The following is a 21,008-nucleotide window of genomic DNA, read 5'->3' as shown; positions in this document are numbered from 1 at the left end:
TCTAGGCAGAGTTCCTCTGTCCAGTGTCTGTTTTCTTTTGCCCATCTTAATCTTACATTTTTATTGGCCAGTCTGAGATATGGCTTTTTTTTTTGCAACTCTGCCTAGAAGGCCAGCATCCCGGAGTCGTCTTTACTTTAAGACAATGTTTAATTCATTAAACCGTTCTTGTTTATTAGTGTGCTTGTGGTGCTTCGGCACAAACACTTATGCATTCTTATTCACCGTCATAGATGGACAAATCTTTAAGTTGTACCAAGATAAACTGAACAAGTGTTTTGTATTTACTTTCGTATTTATAGAGGATATCGTTGTTGTTGGTGGTTATCATGTAAACCACAAATAAAATGTTCTTAAATAATGTTAATGTTCATATTTAGTTGAGTTTTTCATTCCACCCTTAAAAAAAAACATATATCGGCATATTATGCCTCCCTAAAATCGTTATCGGACCCAAAAACCCCAAATCGTTCAGGCTCTACTTCAGAGTCAGTTGGTGTCCTTTTCGGGAGAGTTAGACAGTGAGTGTGGGAAATGGGAGTGGAAAGAAGAGGCAGAGGGGTGAAGGAGCTTACCGTGATCAGGCATTTCTGGAACTCAATGAGTTTCTTCTTGGCTTCAGGGTAGTTTTTGTAGTCGTAGCACAGCTCGTACATGAGCAGCACATGGATCAGGGGAGAGTCCTGTCACACACACACAGAGAGAGACAGAGACAGAGAGACAGAGAGAGAGAGAGAGAGAGAGAGAGAGAGAGAGAGATAAAAGACCAACCAAACTCATGCAGAGCCAGACATGACAGCCATAATACATGAGGCAGACCTCCCATGATGTCTGCTGGGTTAATGAGAGGAGCTGGTCTAAGCCTTGAAGCTGTTTGAAGATTATGCATACAGTGCAAAATTGCCGACGAGGACATATCATTCGGGTCACTTCTGAGGAGGGAAGCTGCCGTGCAGGTAGATTAGTATTCTAATAGAATGCAACACTAATGACTAGGCCTGAAGGAAACCAATAAATGACACGCAAATAATAACGAGGGATTGGATAGGCAAGCAACCATCTATGTGCTTTCAATCGCTTGAATGAAATTAAAGTTTAAAGCCATTTCTACTGTTTTCATCGGTTAGTGATTGACAGGAAATAGTGGAAAGTCCCACCCATCTTAAGCCTGCTGCAACCTCATTTGCATGTAGTCTATTCAATATACACTAAGAACACCTGCTCTTTCCATGACATAGAATGACTAGGTGAATCCAGATGAAAGCTATGACACCTTATTGGTGTCACTTGTTAAATCCACTTAAAACATTGTGGATAAAGGGGAGGAGACAGGTTAAAGAAGGATTATTAATCCTTGAGACAATTGAGACATGGATTGTGTACGTGTGCCATTCAGAGGGTGAATGGGGCAAGACAAAATACTTAAGTGACTTTGAACAGGGTATGGTAGTATGTGCCAGGCGTACCGTTTTGTGTCAAGAACTGCAATGCTGCAGGGTTTTTCACGCTCAACAGTTTCCCATGTGTATGAAAAACGGTCCACTACCCAAAGGACATCGAGCCAACTTGACACAACTGTAGGAAGAATTAGAGTCAACATGGGCCAGCATCCCTGTGGAATGCTTTCGACACCTTGTAGAGTCCATGCCCTGACAAATTGAGGCTATTTTGAGGGCAAAGGGGAGGGATGGTGCTTAAGGAAGCTGTTCTTAATGTTTTGTATACTCAGTGTATAGTAGAACAGTTTTTAAAATGTTCACCCGACAGATATTTTTTTACTTCCTTACATTCAACACATTTGTGATGTAGTGCCTCGTTCCATTCTCTACTCCCAGATACACGTCACTCTCAAATGTGCTTGAAAAATTATAATAATTGTTTTGTGACTACAGCACCAATGATAAAACGCAATAATAAAGACATGTTCTAATTGAGCGGAGCGTCAAAGTGGACAGAGTATTCACTGCCCACCTGCCCTGCTTCGGTTGGGATATTATCATTCAAAACAATGCATTCTAAAATGATTTGTTGAGTTTAGGCCTATAGCATGGTAGTGCTCAGAGCGCAAAATGGAATAAGGCATATATATGTCAGTTAAATTGCTGCCCTTGGGGGAAAACATTAAGATTTGGGGCAGAATCCTAACTTTATATATGTGTGCATACTTTCGTCTAAATCATGCATGTGTGTCAGTGGGAGATTTGAGATGTTTATCTTTTCCCAAGGGCAGTTCATTTGCAAGACCTACAATGATATGAATCACAAATGTTCTATTGAATTACCCTCTGGAAGAGCTGGAAGCCTCGTATGAGAGGCCTGACCCTGCATTTCCTCAGCAGTGTCTTCCAGATGATTGACAGATCGTGGAGGTTCCACTCATGACGTCGCGGGCTCTCCTCCAGGTGGGCGGTAGCCTCTGTGGCAATGACCTCATCCACAGAGGTCAGGACCCAGACGCAGAGGCACTGGAGCAGGTCGGCTTCCTGTCAATCAAATCCATGGCACACACCGTACAGAGAAAGACACACGCAATCAAACACACACACACAGTCAGGTAAATAAAGTCCAGATACAAAGTAGATCATGTAAAGTGCAACTTTATACACTGTCTTACAAAGTTCATGGATGACACAACTGTCAATGCAATGAGAAAGTCAATACACTTCAGATTTTTATACCAAGCCTTATAATACAAATTCTCATAGACAGAGAATCCTTACAGACAGAGCCCCACCTGATGACAGGCAGCTAGTGTGGTGAGCGTGGGGCAGTGCTGTGCCAGGGCCTCCCCCAGGAGGTGTCTCCAGGGGCTGGCCTGCTCCTGGCTCTGCAGCAGCACCTGGAACAGCTCCTTGGGGGGGTCGGAGGCTTCCTCGCTGGGCAGGGTGACTTGACCCTGGGCCTCCCTGTCTTCCACCTCCCCCACCCTCCACTGAGAGCTGAGCTGCAGGTTCTGGAAGGCCAGGGTCAGGTGGGCCTGCAGGGCTGGGCTGAAATGGGTCGCCAGGGACCTCACCTGTCAATCACAAGTAGGGAAAGAGGGAAGAACTGAAAACATACAATTGGGGCGATTGGAAACCACCCGTCTTTATTTTCCATCTAGAGAACAATCCTTACAGTTTAGGCCCCTGTAGCTATACAATGTAATTCAAATAACATATTTCCCTGATAGGTTCTCTTCCTCTGAAGATCCCTGAGGGCAGTTTTCATCCCATTTTAGAGTGAACAGAGAAGGTAGGTGTGGTAGAATCCTTCAGTTGTATGGGTTATTAAAGGCCCAATGCAGTCAAAAATTATTTTCCTGGGGTTTATATATACATTTCCACTCAATGAGGTTGGAATAATACTGTGAATTTGTGAAAATTATGATAATTGCCTTTTAGTGTAAGAGCTGTTTGAAAAGACCGCCTGAAATTTCAGCCTGTTTCGGTGGGATGGAGTTTCAGCCTGCCTGGCAACACCACCAGACAGTGCAAGTTAATAGACCAATAACAAAGAGTTTCATACCGCTCTGCCAATAACAGTTAGTTTTCAGGTGGCATATCCCTCCCATTAGGCTTGTCCAATTATGCCCCTCACCATTCCAAGAAAGTCCTAGTCAAAATTCTTGCTTGAGAAAGTGCTCTTGCTAAGGAGTTATTTTTGTTTTTTTGTTTCTTTGTTTTCAATTAAAATGGTCAAAACCACAGTAAGGTACTTCATTGTTACCCAGAAATTATTTGAAATTGAGTTAAAAGCGGCTGCATTGGATCTTTAAAGGGTTTTCTAGTGGGGTGTTAATGATAGTTAAAGGGCAAGTCCACCAATTTTCAAACATCATATTCATTATCTCCAGCGCCATACCAGTGTTTACATATGTGAAAATGGTGCGTTTCTGCATCGTTATTGTAGGCTACTACCACTTTTAGTCTTAATCTTTACTACACTACTCACTGTTTAGCACATGACCTCACATGTGAATCCTTAAAGAGATGGGTGGGGCTGGCTTAAGAGGGTGTGAGCAATGCCGAAATCAGTGTACAAAGGAGAGCTCTCCAGTAGGTACCAAAACATGTAAAGGCCCTTTTCTCAAAAGTGATTTTACAAGTTTATCAACTTTCAAAGCAGAATTACTTTCCCATTGTTCCTCAAAAATGCTGTGTATGATATACCATTGTGTAGCTCTGAGTCTCTACCTTTACCCAATGTCAAAAATCAAATTTCTAATTTTGCTTCATAAGACCGAATCCAGGTGGTGAGTCACATATGATGGAAATTCGTCACAGTGATGGAGAACTTAAACCCCTGCATGATATTTTTTGTAAGTCGCTCTGGATAAGAGCGTCTGCTAAATGACGTGAATGTAAATGTAAAGGATAGACTCAGTAAACCGGAGTGTTAACTTCAAAACGTAGAAATGTGCTGTTTTCACACACTGATTGGTATGGTGCTGGAGATAATGAATAGGAGGTTGAAATGTGTTCAAATGGGCCTTTAAAGATTTAGCATGTGTGTGTTTGGCAGTGGTGATGTACCTGCTGAGGGGGGTAGCTGTGCAGCTGGACAAAGAGCAGGAAGTGTAGCCACTGGCTGTCGGCTGCACAGTCGTGTGGGTACACGCTGCTCAGGGGCAGGGCATGTAGCTGGCAAAACTGTATGGGCAGAGCCCACTCCTGACCTGCCTCATAGGATGACCTGGAGAGGGCATTTAGAGTTGAACAGACTCACACAACAAATTGTGCATAAAACTATGGGATATATTTCCTTGTAACAAACTGTGTATGAGAGTTTCCTCTCGCCCCTAGACCCTATGCAATTGTTGAGATCCGACAGTATTTGACAGGTGTAAGCAATATGGTAATATCTCCACCTTGTCCTGTGACATGCAAGATGTAAGTTTCACCATAATGCATTTACCCATCAGATCTCCACAAGTGCATAGGTCGATTTGGGATTGGGCCTGTGCCTAACCTGCTGATGCCCTTCCTCTCCAAACTGTCCTTCACAGCTGCCTCCAAGTCAAAGAGCAGCTCCTCCGCTGTCTCCCTCTCCACCTCCACCAGCTTACTGCCTTTAGGAGCTGAAACACAGAAAAGGTCAAACAAACGTCACAGTGTGATGTGTGAGTGTGTCTTTGCAAATAAAATAAAATCGTATTGGTCACACACATACAGTTGAAGCAGGAAGTTTACATACACTTAGGTTGGAGTCATTAAAACTTGTTTTTCAACCACTCACAAATTTCTTGTTAACAAACTATAGTTTTGGCAAGTCGGTTAGGAAATCTACTTTGTGCATGACTCAAGTAATTTTTCCAACAATTGTTTACAGACAGATTATTTCACTGAATCACAATTCCAGTGGGTCAGAAGTTTACATACACTTGACTTTGCCTTTAAACAGCTTGGAAAATTCCAGAAAATTATGTCATGGCTTTAGAAGCTTCTGATAGGCTAATTGAAATAATTTGAGTCAATTAGAGGTGTACCTGTGGATGTATTTCAAGGCCTACCTTCAAACTCAGTGCCTCTTTGCTTGACATCATGGGAAAATCAAAAGAAATCAGCCAAGACCTCAGAAAAGAATTGTAGACCTCCACAAGTCTGGTTTATCCTTGGGAGCAATTTCCAAACGCCTGAAGGTACCATGTTTATCGGTACAAACAATAGTAAGCAAGAATAAACACTATGGGACCAGGCATCCGTCATACCGCTCAGGAAGGAGACGCGTTATGTCTCCTAGAGATGAACGTGCTTTGGCTCGCAAAGTGCAAATCAACCCCATAACAACAGCAAAGGACCTTGTGAAGATGCTGGAGGAAACAAGTACAAAAGTATCTATATCCACAGTAAAACGAGTCCCATATCGACATAACCTGAAAGGCTGCTCAGCAAGGAAGAAGCCACTGCTCCAAAACCACCATAAAAAAGCCAGACTACAGTTTGCAACTGCACATGTGGAAAAGATCATACTTTTTGGAGAAATGTCCTCTGGTCTGATGAACCAAAAATAGAACTGTTTGGCCATAATGACCATCGTTATGTTTGGAGGAAAAAGGGGGAGGCTTGCAAGCCGAAGAACAACATCCCAACCGTGAAGAACGGGGGTGGCAGCATCATGTTGTGGGGGTGCTTTGCTGCAGGAGGGACTGGTACACTTCACAAAATAGATGGCATCATGAGGAGGAAAATTATGTGGATATATTGAAGCAACATCAAGACATCAGTCAGGATGTTAAAATGGCGTAAGGACAACAAACTCAAGGTATTGGAGAGGCCATCACAAAGCCCTGACCTCAATCTTTTTTTTTTTTTTTTCAAAATCCAAGACGGCAGCGCAGTAGGACGTGTATATCTGTCTTTGTCTTATCCCGTGTCTTATCCCTTGTAAATAGCCGGTCTTTTTCATATATATCTTAATCTCACTTTCTATCTACAAATTAAATATACTTTCCTGCAACCCGCCTCACCCAATGTGGTACGGATCTTCTATTTTTATTCCTTTTAACTGGAACTTCCATCAGAAGTTAGCCAGCTAACTAGCTACTAGTCTTTGTTAGCCATGGCTAGCAGTCCTTGCCTTTTTCCCCCCCCCCCAGCATCAGCCAGCCTTAGCTCGGACAACACCCACCAGTCTTGCACAGTGCGATATCAACCCAGAGCATATCGGACTGCTTCTCTCTACCATATCACCGGATTCCTGCAACCGCCTCACCCAATGGGGTACGGATCTGCTATTTTTATTCCTTATAACTGGAACTTCCATCAGGAGCTAGCCAGCTAACTAGCTACTGGTCTTTGTTAGCCACGGCTAGCGGTCCTCGCCTTTTTTTCCCCGGAATCAGCCAGCCTTAGCTCGGACAATCACCTGCCAGTCTGCACAGCGCGATATCAACCCAGAGCATATCGAACTGCTTCTCTCTAACATATCACCGGATTTCTGCTGCTCTGGATCATTACACCGGATCATTACTCCGGATCATCACAGCCAGCTAGCTGCAAACAGTGGTTACTGTTAGCTAACGCCTCTGTCCCGAAGCTAGCACCAGCTAGCCTCGAGCTAGGCTGATGCTAATTCTAGGGCTACAATACCTCCTTTGCCAATTGGCCTGGACCCTTTATTGTCGACACAGAGCCCCGCCAATCCATCACGACTGGACTGCCGACGTGATCGCCCGATGTGGTCTCAACAGGCTATTTTGTTACGATATCGCCGCAGAACCATCTACTAGCCCCGGCCCGCTAACTTTTCTGAACGCTGTGTCCCCTGCTCGCCCAGCGTAGTAGTGACAAACTAATAGCACCCTGACTCACCTATTGCTGCTCTTTTGACCATATGATCACTCGGCTACACAGCTGATGCCCCCTGGACTGTTTCAATAATACGGTACCTCATTTTGTTTACCTGTCAGCCCCAGCTTCGAACTCAGGTCCTGTATGTACCTAACCGACCCGCTCTGCCCATTCATTGCCATTTACCCGTTGTTGTCTTAGCTCTCCTGATCAACACCTGTGATTGCTTTTTGTCTTGGCTATTTTTTTTGTTTTATTTCACTGTAGAGCCCTCAGTCCCGCTCCAAATGCCTTACAGTCCCGCTCTAAATGCCTTACATTTACATTTTAGTCATTTAGCAGACGCTCTTATCCAGAGCGACTTACAGTAGTGAATGCATACATTTCATTAAAAAAAATGTTCTTCCGTACTGGTCCCCCGTGGGAATCAAACCCACAACCCTGGCGTTGCAAACACGATGCTCTACCAACTGAGCCACACGGGACCACCCCACACACTTCGTCCCACCCCACACACATGCGGAGACCTCACCTAGGTTAATTGATGCCTCCAGAGACGAAACCTCTCTCATCATCATGCAACGCATAGGTTTAACTCCACTGTACTCACATCCTACCATACCCATGTCTGTACATTATGCCTTGAATCTATTCTACCACGCCCAGAAATCTGCTCCTTTTATTCTCTGCCCCCAACGCACTAGACGACCAGTTCTTATAGTCTTTACCTGTAGCCTTATCCTAATCTTCCTCTATTCCTCTGGTGATGTAGAGGTTAACCCAGGCCCTGTAGCCACCAGTTCCACTCCTATTCCCCAGGTGCTATCATTTGTTGACTTCTGTAACCGTAAAAGCCTTGGTTTCATGCATGTTAACATCAGAAGCCTCCTCCCTAAGTAATTCTTTTTCACTGCTTTAGCACACTCACAAACAGTTCAAGCTTCTACTTTTAAAAATCCACCTTTCCAGAAATAAGTCTCTCACTGTTGCCGCTTGTTACAGACCCCCCTCAGCCCCCAGCTGTGCCCTCGACACAATATGTGAATAGATGGGGGGCGATCAATCTTCAGAGTTTGTACTGTTAGGTGACCTAAACTGGGATATGCTTAACACCCCGGCCATCCTACAATCTAAGATAGATGCCCTCAATCTCACCCAAATTATCATGGAACCTACCAGGTACAAATCCGTAAACACGGGCACCCTCATAGATATCATCCTGACCAACCTGCCCTCTAAATACACCTGCCTCATTGCCTGCGTCCGTAATGGGTCCGCGGTCAAACGACCACCCCTCATCACTGTCAAACGCTTCCTAAAACACTTCAGCGAGCAGGCCTTTCTAATCGACCTGGCCCGGGTATCCTGTAAGGATATTGACCTCATCCCATCAGAAGAGGATGCCTGGTTGTTCTTCAAAAGTACTTTCCTCTCCATCTTAAATAAGCATGCCCCATTCAAAACATTTAGAACCAGGAACAGATATAGACCTTGGTTCACTCCAGACCTGACTGCCCTTGACCTGCACAAAAAAAATCCTGTGACGTTCTGCATTAGCATTGAATAGCCCCCGTGATATGCAACTTTTCAGGGAAGTTAGGAACCAATATACACCGTCAGTTTGAAAAAGCTAGCCTTTGCTTTCCTAACAGAAATTTGCATCTTGTAGCACAAACTCCAAAACGTACTGGGACACTGTAAAGTCCATGGAGAATAAGAGCACCTCCTCCCAGCTGCCCGCTGCACTGAGGCTAGGAAACACTGTCACCACCAATAAATCCACGATAATTGAGAATTTCAATAAGCATTTTTCTATGGCTGGCCATGCTTTCCACCTGGCTACCCCTACCCCAGTGAACAGCTCTGCACCCCACATAGCAACTTGCCCAAGCCTCCCCCATGTCTCCTTGACCTAAATCCTGATAGCTGATGTTCTGAGCTGCAAAATCTGGACCCCTACAAATCAGCTGGGCTAGACAATCTGGACCCTCTCTTTCTAAAATTACCCGCCGCAATTGTTGCAACCCCATTACTAGCCTGTTGAACCTCTCTTTTGTATCGTCGAAAGATTGGAAAGCTGCCGCGGTCATCCCCCCCTTCAAAGGGGAGACGCCCTAGACCCAAACTGTTACAGACCAATATCTATCCTACCCTGCCTTTCTAAAATCTTCGAAAGCGAAGTTAACAAACAGATCACCGAACATTTTCGAATCCCACCATACCTTCTCCGCTATGCAATCTGGTTTCCGAGCTGGTCATGGGTGCACCTCAGCCACGCTCAAGGTCCTAAACGACATCATAACCGGCATCGATAAAAGACAATACTGTGCAGCCTTATTCATCGACCTGGCCAAGGCTTTCGACTCTGCCAATCACTGCATTCTTATCGGCAGACTCAACAGCATTGGTTTCTCAAATGACTGCCTCGCCTGGTTCACCAACTACTTCTCAGACAGAGTTCAGTGTGTCAAATCGGAGGGCCTGTTGTCCGGACCTCTGGCAGTCTCTATGGGGGTGCCACAGGGTTCAATTCTTGGGCCGACTCTCTTCTCTGTATACATCAATGATGTCGCTCTTGCTGCTGGTGATTCTCTGATCCACCTCTACGCAGACGACACCATTCTGTATACTTCTGGCCCTTCTTTGGACACTGTGTTAACTAACCTCCAGATGAGCTTCAATGCCATGCAACACTCTTTCCGTGGCCTCCAACTGCTCTTAAATGTAAGTAAAACTAAATGCATGCTCTTCAACCGATCGCTGCCCGCACCTGCCCGCCCGTCCAGCATCACTACTCTGGACAGTTCTGACTTAGAATATGTGGACAACTACAAATACCTAGGTGTCTGGTTAGACTGTAAAACTCTCCTTCCGGACTCACATTAAGCATCTCCAATCCAAAATTAGATCTAAAATCGGCTTCCTATTTCACAACAAAGCATCCTTCACTCATGCCGCCAAACATACCCTCTTAAAACTGACTATCCTACCAATCCTTGACTTCGGCGATGTCATTTACAAAATAGCATCCAAAACTCTACTCAGCAAATTGGATGCAGTCTATCACAGTGCCATTCGTTTTGTCACCAAAGCCCCATATACGTCCCACCACTGCGACCTGTATGCTCTTGTTGGCTGGCCCTCGCTTCATATTCGTCGGCAAACCCACTGGCTCCAGTTCATCTATAAGTCTTTGCTAGGTAAAGCCCCGCCTTATCTCAGCTCACTGGTCACCATAGCAGCACCCACCCGTAGCACATGCTCCAGCAGGTATATTTCACTGGTCGCCCCCAAAGCCAATTCCTCCTTTGGCCGCCCTTCCTTCCAGTTCTCTGCTGCCAATGACTGGAACGAACTGCAAAAGTCACTGAAGCTGGAGACTCATATCTCCCTCACTAACTTTAAGCATCAGCTGTCAGAGCAGCTTACAGATCATTGCATTTGTAAATAGCCCACCCAACTACCTCATCCCCATATTGTTGTTATTATTTTTTGCTCCTTTGCACCCCAGTATCTCTACTTGCACATTCATCTTCTGCACATCTATCACTCCAGTGTTTAATTGCTAAATTGTAATTATTTCGCCATTATGGCCTATTTATTGCCTTACCTCCCTCATCTTACTTCATTTGCACACACTGTATATAGACTTTTCTATTGTGTTATTGACTGTATGTTTGTTTATTCCATGTGTAACTCTGTGTTGTTGTTTGTGTCGCACTGCTTTGCTTTATCTTGGCCAGGTCGCAGTTGTAAATGAGAACTTGTTCTCAACTGGCCTACCTGGTTAAATAAAGGTGAAACAAAAATAAAAAAAATCTTATCGAAAAATTGTGGGCAAAACTGAAAAAGTGTGCGCGGGCAAGGAGGCCTAAAAACTTGTTTCAGTTACACCAGCTCTGTCAGGAGGAATGGGCCAAAATTCACCCAAACATATTGTGGGAAGCTTGTGGAAGGCTACCCGAAACGTTTAACCCAAGTTAAACAATTTAAAGACAATGCTACCAAATAATAATTGAGTGTATGTAAACTTCTGACCCACTGGGAATGAAATAGAAGCTGAAATAAATTATTCTCTCTACTATTATTCTGACATTTCACATTCTTAAAATAAAGTGGTGATCCTAACTGACCTAAGGCAGGGAATTTTTATTGGGATTGAATGTCAGTAATTGTGAAAAACTGAGTTTAAATGTATTTGGCTAAGGTGTATGTAAACTTTCGACTTTTATATTTATATATGTATATTTATTTAGCAGATGTTATTGCAGGTGTAGCGAAAAAACCCTAACCCTGTAGGTTTACCCAGTAAGTCTTTAAGGGAGAATGTGCTGGTCCCTCCAGGCCTCTGGCTCCGGAGTCGGAGGATCAGACTGAGGGCTTTGAGGTCCACCCGCAACTTTAGGCTACATACACCCAGGAGCTCGCAGAAACACACACATGCAGCTGCCACAGAGGGAACGCTGAAATACAGCATGGCCAGGCTGTAGGCCTGCTCCGCCGCATGACTGAGCCTGACATAGGGAAAAGACATACAACATATTACAATACAATGTGCACTGAGTGCACAAAACATTAAGAACACCTTTCCATGACATAGCCTGACCAGCTGAATGCTATGATCCCTTATTGATGTCACCTGCTAAATACCCTTCAATCAGTGTCGATAAAAAGGAGAAAGGTTAAAGAAAGATTTTTAAGCCTTGAAACAATTGAGATATGGATTGTGTGTGTGCCATTCAGAGGGTGAATGGGCAAGACAAAATATGTAATTGCCTTTGAACAGGCGCACCGGTTTGTGTCGAACTGCAATGCTGCTGGATTTTTCATGCTCAACAGTTTCCCGTGAGTATCAAGAATGGTCCACCACCCAAAGGACATCCAACCAACTTGACACAACTATGGGAAGCATTGGTGTCAACATGGGCCAGCATCCCGGTGGAACGCTTCCGACACATTGTAGAGTTCATGCTACGACGAATTTAGGCTGTTCGAGGGCAAAAGTGGGTGCAACTCAATATTAGGAAGGTATTCCTAATGTTTTTTACACTCAGTGTACATGACTTGTATACCGGGTCGTCCTATATGAATTCAATCGCTTTTTGAACAAAATCTTCTATACATGTTTGCCCATGGTAGAAGAATTCAAGAGAATACTGTCTTAACCGATGACAGGCATTAAACACAAACACCTCAGATGATGTAAAATAGTCTGAGCTACAACATATGCGAAAATGAAGAAAATCTGAGTTTACATGTTTTTTAATAAACTTGAATAAAAATAAATATAATCTAATACTTTGCAAACCCTGTTTGTAAGCCTTCAAATGATATCAAACTCAATGATTTATCTTTTTCAGTGGATGTCACATGGTAGGGTGGCCTTCCCTGTAGCTCAGTTGGTAGAGCATGGTGTTTGCAACGCCAGGGTTGTGGGTTCATTTCCCACGGGGGGCCAGCACAGAAAAAAAATGTATGAAATTGTATGAAATGTATGCGTTCACTACTGTAAGTCGCTCTGGATAAGAGCGTCTGCTAAATGACTAAAATGTAAATGTAAAAAATGTATGCAAAATGGGTCAACTTTGAGCACCTCGATCTCCTGAATGTTTTGGTATTGTTGGGTTGTAATTTGAAATAGTTGCTATATCAGAAGTTAATGGTTATATGTAGAAGGAATGTACATGGCTGCGGTCACTGATAAGGGTGGATAGCTGTGGATTAGTGAGGAATGGGGGGCGAGGTCAGGTCAGGTCACAGGAAGGGAGAAGGAACAGTTTATTACACACATCCCTTCCTGCCTAGCAACAAAGATTTAGTGTTTAGAGAAAAGGAGGAGACTCTGCCTAAAGGGCATATAAATACTTGTGCTAGGGGAAACAGCTGTTTGCAGCTGTTTGACCCAGTGGGTGAATAAACTTGGTTTGAGCTTTGACTAGTTGTCCGTTCTAAATAAACAGAGTAAAAACTAACAGTATTCAGGTCCAAAAAGTATTTTTCTGACCACTTCAACAATGGGCAAACGCATATGGAAAGTTTCATTCAAATTTAAAAAGGTGTATGGTCAAAAAGTGAATGAATTCATACAAAACGACCTGACCGACATATTACAGTATAACATAAAGTAAAATCATGTTCCAGGCAAACATGTTCAACAGGCAGAATAAAGGTTCAAATGAAATACTGAGAACATATGGTGCACAATAAAGGGGTTCATTTGAAGTGAAAAAACTGCAAGAGAGAACTTGGATGTTCAAAATGTGTGCCACCAGGGACTCCCGAGTGGTGCAGTGGTCTAAAGCTGCGCTACTAGAGTTTCTGGGTTCAAGTTCAGGCTCTGTCGCAGCCGGCCGCGACCGGAAGACGGAGACCCATGGGGCGGTGCACAATTGGCCCAGCGTCGTCCGGGTTAGGGGAAGGTTTTGCCGGCAGGGATGTCCTTGTCCCGTTGTGCACTAGCGACTCCTGTGGCGGGCCAGGTGCAGTGTACGCTGACATGGTCACCAGATGCACGGTGTTTCCTCCGACACATTGGTGTGGCTGGCTTCCGGGTTAAATGGGCATTGTGTCAAGAAGCAGTGCGGCTTGGTTGGGTTGTGTTTCGGAGGATGCACGGCTCTCAACCTCCGCCTCTCCCGAGTACGTACGGGAGTTGCAGCGATGAGACAAGACTGTAACTACCAATTGGATACCATAAAATTGGGGAGAAAAAGGGGTAAAAAAATTAAGTGTGCCACCTAAGAGTAACAACGACAACAAAGGGATAAGTGCTTGCCCAAGCCTCTTGTTTTTATGTTGAACAAGTTTCAAATCGTTTGGTTAGTGTCGTTAAGGCACTGAGGAGGAAGGTGTCTGACACTTCGAAATGTAGGCCGGCCTGCTTGTCCCTGATAAACCTCAAAGATCATTGTAGACATCTGAGTGCTTAGTTTTTTGTTTCCTGGCATAGTCATCATGTCCTGAGGTAAGATGTTTTTGGGGATGTACTCAGCTTACTGCAAAACATATTGTCTTTGTAGTGTGCCGTCTATGTAACTCTGATGTCAGTTGAAATTTCCTAACAGAGACCGATATACTCACTGCGACTTCACTTCGTTGGAGTTGGCTAGCTGTTGGACGAGAAACGTTCCGTAGGCAAACGATGGTCGTCCGTGACGCAGATAGTACAGGAAGTCGAGGTTCTCAATGAGGGCGTATTTACTGACGAGGTGAGGACTAGAGAAATGGGGCAGCTCCACTGAGGTCTCTATTGGGGGAATTAAACATGAGATATCACACAATGTTTTCAAGAGACAAATTATTACCAAGACAATCTACAGTCTTCGTTAAACCCTAGGGTACGTCATCCTATGCTAGGTGAGTTACAAAAGCATAAATTGATATTCAGAAGTGAGCTTAAAAAATATATATTTTCCGTGTTCTTTCAGTGAAATACCTACCGGTGGAGCCTAGTGTATTGGCAGACTGCCACCCGAACAGTCGAGATGGATCCAATGGATGTAAAGACTAAAAGGAAAGACAAGTAAAATATATTGTCAGCAAAAATACTTCCGCTGCATACAAAGTCTTTATTTACATTGCACTTAACACCACCATGTACACAGTCCATAACAAGTGCCGTACAAATATTCAGTTTCGGACAAACATTTCCTTTAAAAGCACATTGCTCAGCCTACTCCACAGGTTTCTCCACTTGAATTATGCCCTATTGAAACTATGGGAGGATGGGCTGACATATCTCAACGTATTTTCCAGCATATTAGTGCACTGGTTTCATACCTCATGAGGATAAAAGTGGAGCCATGCATGTCCACCACTCATTAAAGTGATTGCTCCCTGCTGTCTGTAGCCTGAGGGGAAGCTCGCTGTCCGAGCGCTGGCTGTTTAGCCTTTAAGCGGTGAAAAGGCAATTACCATACCACAGCAAAAAAAGTGCAGGCCAGACCAGACATAAGCTATCTGATGCAGACACATTGATGAGTTTCAAGGCTGACGAGTTGCTAATACACACTCAAAGTCAAAGTTTACCTTTGAAGCTGTGATAGTGTGTAGTGTGCCATGCTGTGAATGCAGAGTGTGTGTGTAATGTGCTGTGAAGATGCTGTGTGGTTCTCTATAATGCTATGATTAGAGCCTAGGGCCTTTGTTTGCTCAGTGATGCGCTGAATGCTAATGGTGTACTCAGGACCAAACCCTATTATTCAGTTCCTTTATGCATGTGGTAAGTTACTGTATGATTTATAACACAGCAAACACACACAAGACATTTAGCAAACAGATGATCTGGACGGTATGGATGTGGTAGAGTACCTGCATGAGGTGGTAGACGGAGATATCGGATGAGGTGGCGGTGGTCCCTCGTGGTCCGCTCACAGGGAAGAGCGCTGCCTTGAGCTTGGGGTAGGGGCTCAGGGCCATCTTCAGTAGCTGGGGGTCCACCCTAGACACAGAGCTCCCAGCCCTCTCCCCCTGACTCACCACCTAAACAACACACAGACAGGAAAACTGAAATTCAAATATACCAATCCTGGTGTTTGTGAGTGTGCTCGTTTCGTCCTTGGAAAATCCCTTTAGGCTGGGGTCGGGAGCTGAATTTGTATTTATTAAGGATCCCCATTACTCTTCCTGGGGTACAGAAACATTAAGGCAGTTATATACAGTCGTGGCCAAAAGTTTTGAGAATGACACAAATATGAATTTTCACAAAGTCTGCTGCCTCCGTTTGTATGATGGCAATTTGCATATACTCCAGAACATTATAAAGAGTGATCAGATGAATTACAATTAATTGCAAAGTCCCTCTTCGCCATGCAAATGAACTGAATCCCCCAAAAACATTTCCACTGCATTTCAGCCCTGCCACAAGATGACCAGCTGACATCATGTCAGTGATTCTCTCGTTAACACAGGTGTGAGTGTTGACGAGGACAAGGCTGGAGATCACTCTGTCATGCTGATTGAGTTCGAATAACAGACTGGAAGCTTCAAAAGGAGGGTGGTGCTTGGAATCATTGTTCTTCCTCTGTCAACCATGGTTACCTGCAAGGAAACACGTGCCGTCATCATTGCTTTGCACAAAAAGGGCTTCACAGGCAAGGATATTGCTGCCAGTAAGATTGCACCTAAATCAACCATCGGATCATCAAGAACTTCAAGGAGAGCGGTTCAGTTGTGAAGAAGGCTTCAGGGCGCCCAAGAAAGTCCAGCAAGCGCCAGGACTGTCTCCTAAAATTGATTCAGCTGTGGGATCGGGGCACCACCAGTACAGAGTTTGCTCAGGAATGGCAGCAGGCAAGTGTGAGTGCATCTGCACGCACAGTGTGGCGAAGACCTTTGAAGGATGGCCTGGTGTCAAGAAGGGCAGCAAAGAAGCCACTTCTCTCCAGGAAAAACCATCAGGGACAGACTGATATTCTGCAAAAGGTACAGGGATTGGACTGCTGAGGACTGGGGTAAAGTCATTTTCTCTGATGAATCCCCTTTCCGATTGTTTGGGGCATCCGGAAAAAAGCTTGTCCGGAGAAGACAAGGTGATCGCTAGCATCAGTCCTGTGTCATGCCAACAGTAAAGCATCCTGAGACCATTCATGTGTGGGGTTGCTTCTCAGCCAAGGGAGTGGGCTCACTCACAATTTTGCCTAAGAACACAGCCATGAATAAAGAATGGTACCAACACATCCTCCGAGAGTAACTTCTCCCAACCATCCAGGAACAGTTTGGTGATGAACAATGTCTTTTCAAGCATGACCTTGCCATAAGGCAAAAGTGATAACTAAGTGGCTCAGGGAACAAAACATCGATATTTTGGGTCCATAGCCAGGAAACTCCCCAGACCTTAATCCCATTGAGAACTTGTGGTCAATCCTCAAGAGGCGGGTAGACAAACAAAAACCTACAAATTCTGACAAACTCCAAGCATTGATTATGCAAGAATGGGCTGTCATCAGTCAGGATGTGGCCCAGAAGTTAATTGACAGCATGCCAGGGCGGATTGCAGAGGTCTTGAAAAAGAAATGGTCAACACTGCAAATATTGACTCTTTGCATCAACTTCATGTAATTATCAATAAAAGCCTTTGACACTTATGAAATGCATGTCATTATACTTCAGCATTCCATAGTAACATCTGACAAAAATATCTAAAGACACTGAAGCAGCAAACTTTGTGAAAATTAATATTTGTGTCATTCTCAAAACATTTGGCCACGACTGTACACAGGTATCTACAATACGTGTATTTGTATGCGTGTGTCTGTGCGTCTCGGGGTGGGTGGGGTCAAGGAACCTACGGACAACAGTAGGCGAATGATACACTGTTTTGTTTGCACATTAATGTGCTATCTATGTGCCTGTCCGTTCTCAGGACAACAATACCATGAGGTTTAGTTCCATGTCAATTTATCTTCCTCATAACACTAGATGTTTGTTTTGCTGTTTTATAAAAGGAAGAGATAAACATTAGTAAAGTGGCCAACACATAAATAGGCATTACTCTCTCCCTTTTTCCACACAGTTTTTGCTTCTTAAAAAAAAAAAAAAATCTTATTAAATAAGTTTAGTATACATTTTCTTTGTAAATTTAACCCATTTCGATTTTCTTTAGGAGGGGAGGGGGAACCACACAAACCCCAGCTACAGAGCATATGGGGTGGGAAATGCGGTTTTCATATTGTACATGGGGAGCTGTGGGTTAGGAAGTGCACAGATAGGGCTCAACCTGTGCAGAGCACAAGGCCCTTTGCTTTTCCAGTATCTAACGTGCCCTTTTGGGTGGTGGCAGTGCTTAATTTGAGCCAGATCCTGTTTGGCACCTCAGTTTTGGAATGTTTCGTTCTGGAATCCATTTGCTAGGATCCGGTACCTCTTGTAACATAAAACATAATTTTTACTGTTTGCAAAGTAAAAATTACAATAAAAGCAATCAGAGTTCATTCAAGTTGATCCTATGTAATTCTCCTGGCTGCCCCCTAAAAAACGTAATGTGAAAACAGTGCCTGAAATTCTAAGAATTGATTAGTGTTGGGCTGGCCCGGGTTTATGTTTTGCACAACATTGTAGCCTATATAAACCAACGCATGGCCATTGCTGTGGTGAGAGAGAGAAGTGCGCCTGTATTTCTCACAGAACCAGAATGAGATTCACTTTCTATGATGTCTCTCCCTGCTCTGATAGAAATAAGCATGCAACTCTCATCTCTCCAGCGTTGCACTTAATCATTTATTTCCTTACAGAATCACAGCCGTGTTAAGGGTGCTGGAGCTATCGCAGCACCACTGATAAATGTAAATACATTTGCCAAAGTTATGGAATTACTGCTGTCAACCAATACAGGCCTTTTGCAAGATTTCATATACAACAGCAGGGAAACAAAGATCCTGCTGAAAAGGGAAGACTAATCTGTCTGTAGGCTACCAAGTTATCAACTTTCAAATTGACCTATTGAGCAAACAGCGTTGTTTTACAAAGTAAAACAAGAGAGATAAGCTTTTGGCATGAGCGCATTGGCCATCGCCGGTGAGTGAGCTGCGCAACATTGGGTGAGTCAGTGAAACTGGATAGCTTTTTTAGGACTATAAAATCCTCCTCATATAGTACAGTATGTGTGTCTCCATAGGCTATTGATGGATTTAAGACAAGGTCGTTTTCATTGATCTCAGATTCTCAATTTGTCAGTGTCAAAGTATAACCTGTCATTTTGATCCTTTGTGCTAAAGTCTCCAGTCATCTAAAATGATGTAGAATTGTATGAAATGCTTTTATAAAAGTGACCCATGACCACTAAAAATGTTCCCCATGAGCGCAACTTCTGCAAGCGCCTCTCTCTACTCTACTGGTCTATGCCAGTACGCAAAAGCAATGATAATGCAAGCAATGCTTTATTAGAAAAGTGATTTTTCTTTCATGTGTTCCCCCGGCACCTCCCAATTTACAAATTAAGCGCTGGGTGGTGGTATAATTCCCCCCAAACATGTTTTCATCTTTTTTTTAATTGTAATTGTTGTTTAGAACCCACTGACCGCAAGTCATCATGAAGTTGTCAAGTTTGCAACCCTCTACCCCGTCCGTTGGTTGCGCTTATTGATCTGCCCTGTTCGGAGCTCATGCGGATGCACCTTTTCCGCAGTCTGAAAACCTGCTCCAGGACCTCAGACTGGGGAGAAGGTTCACCTTCCAACGGGACAACGACCCTAAGCACACAGCCAAAACAATGCAGGAGTGGCTTCGGGACAAGTCTCTGAATGTCCTTGAGTGGCCCAGCCAGAGCCCGGACCTGAACATCTCTGGAAAGATCTGAAAATAGCTGTGCAGTGACGCTCCCCATCCAACCTGACAGAGTTTGGAAAAAGTGAAGAGGTCTGAATGCTTTCCGAATGCACTGTATATTTAGTAGGCTATTGATGGATTCTGGGTTCTAACTCCTAAACTTGGGATAGGGTAAATTATCAGGTATCATATTGAAATATTGGGTGCTTAGGTTTAGAGGGTCTACATCAGAAGTTAATGGTTATCTGTAGGAGGAAGGTATACAGTGTGTGCAATTAAGCTTGGAATGTACTGAGTGTAGGGAAAGCGATCACGTGGCAGGTACTGATAAGGGGAGAGAGCCGTGGATTAGTGATGAAGGGGGTTGAGGTCAGGTCAGGTCACGTTAAGGGAAAAATAACAGTTTATTGCCCATATCACTTATTTTACTGCCTAGCAATGAAGATACAATGTTTAGCGAGAAGGAGGAGACTCCACCCAAAGTGGGGTACAAATACCACCAGCTGTTCGATCCTTTGAGAAGAATAAAGATGACGGCAACTTTATCAAATCATTATTTTCTCTATTACCAGATTTGAACTCCCGTTATCTGATTCTGGGTGGGGACTTTAATTGTTTTTTTGAATCCGGTACTTAACCGTTTAACAAATAATATCCCACAGGACTCAGGATATTATGTCTTCTTTAGAACAGTTTGGTGTCTTTGATTTGTGGCAGCAGTTAGATCCCACAGAAAAACAATACTATTTTTTTTCTCCAGTCCACCACTATTTTTCACATATTGACTACTTCGTTGTTGATGATAAAACTGCATCTAGTCATATCCGATCACGCCCCCCTAGTACTACCGTCAGTACTACCATGAAAAATAAGCCTCATAAAACATGGCGTTCTGTGCCGCTCTCTGAGCATAATTTCATTAACTTTGTCTCAGAACAGGTACAGCTTTTCTTAGAAATAAAAAAATCAGAGGACACTTCACCCAGCCATTTATGGGAAACATTGAAAGCATATATTAGAGGGCAAATCATTTATGTAACCAACAGTAATAAAGAGCGATCCAAGGACTTCAAAATGGATATCAAAAGGGAGAACTTTCTGACAGACCAACAGTACGTTGAGCACCCCTCGCCAGGGGTACACAATAACAAGCTTAAATAAAAAAAAAATGGACTTTGATCTCATCAACAAATCAGGTTGAGATTATGCTTCTGAAGATCCGTCATTTGGTTAACAAGCAAACAAACTTTAAGCCCGTCAACTGTGTCAAACTACTGCATCTCAATTCATTTCACAAATCTGCACACAATCTGATGGTATATGAAGTGATCATTCAGAGATTAATAATGAATTTAAGAATTTGTACTCCACTCTTTACCAATCTGAATCCAATGGGAATGGTTGTGAAACAATTTTTTTCAAGATCTGCCAATGCTGACTTTGAACCAAACTGTAAAATCAGGATTAGATGCT

The 21,008-nt window shown here is 43.7% G+C and overlaps 1 protein-coding gene across 3 annotated transcripts in view; it reads right to left on the bottom strand.

The window, feature by feature from the left end:
• The window catches only part of spg11 (SPG11 vesicle trafficking associated, spatacsin), a 90,385-nt gene that overhangs the window by 20,209 nt on the left and 49,168 nt on the right, over positions 1-21,008 (bottom strand). For all 3 annotated transcript variants that reach the window (XM_014123970.2, XM_014123972.2, XM_014123971.2), the window contains exons 19-27: positions 15,582-15,752; positions 14,711-14,777; positions 14,352-14,517; positions 11,577-11,785; positions 4,951-5,059; positions 4,515-4,674; positions 2,735-3,016; positions 2,283-2,483; positions 576-683 (exon numbers count right to left, since the gene is read on the bottom strand). In XM_014123970.2, coding sequence (XP_013979445.2) covers positions 576-683; positions 2,283-2,483; positions 2,735-3,016; positions 4,515-4,674; positions 4,951-5,059; positions 11,577-11,785; positions 14,352-14,517; positions 14,711-14,777; positions 15,582-15,752 — 1,473 coding nt within the window. The remainder of the gene's footprint in view (positions 1-575; positions 684-2,282; positions 2,484-2,734; positions 3,017-4,514; positions 4,675-4,950; positions 5,060-11,576; positions 11,786-14,351; positions 14,518-14,710; positions 14,778-15,581; positions 15,753-21,008) is intronic.

This window comes from Salmo salar, chromosome ssa10 (assembly GCF_905237065.1).
Source record: "Salmo salar chromosome ssa10, Ssal_v3.1, whole genome shotgun sequence".
Taxonomy (NCBI): domain Eukaryota; kingdom Metazoa; phylum Chordata; class Actinopteri; order Salmoniformes; family Salmonidae; genus Salmo; species Salmo salar.
Note: the sequence above shows the minus strand (reverse complement) of the source record. Positions and strands in the feature narration are given on the sequence as shown.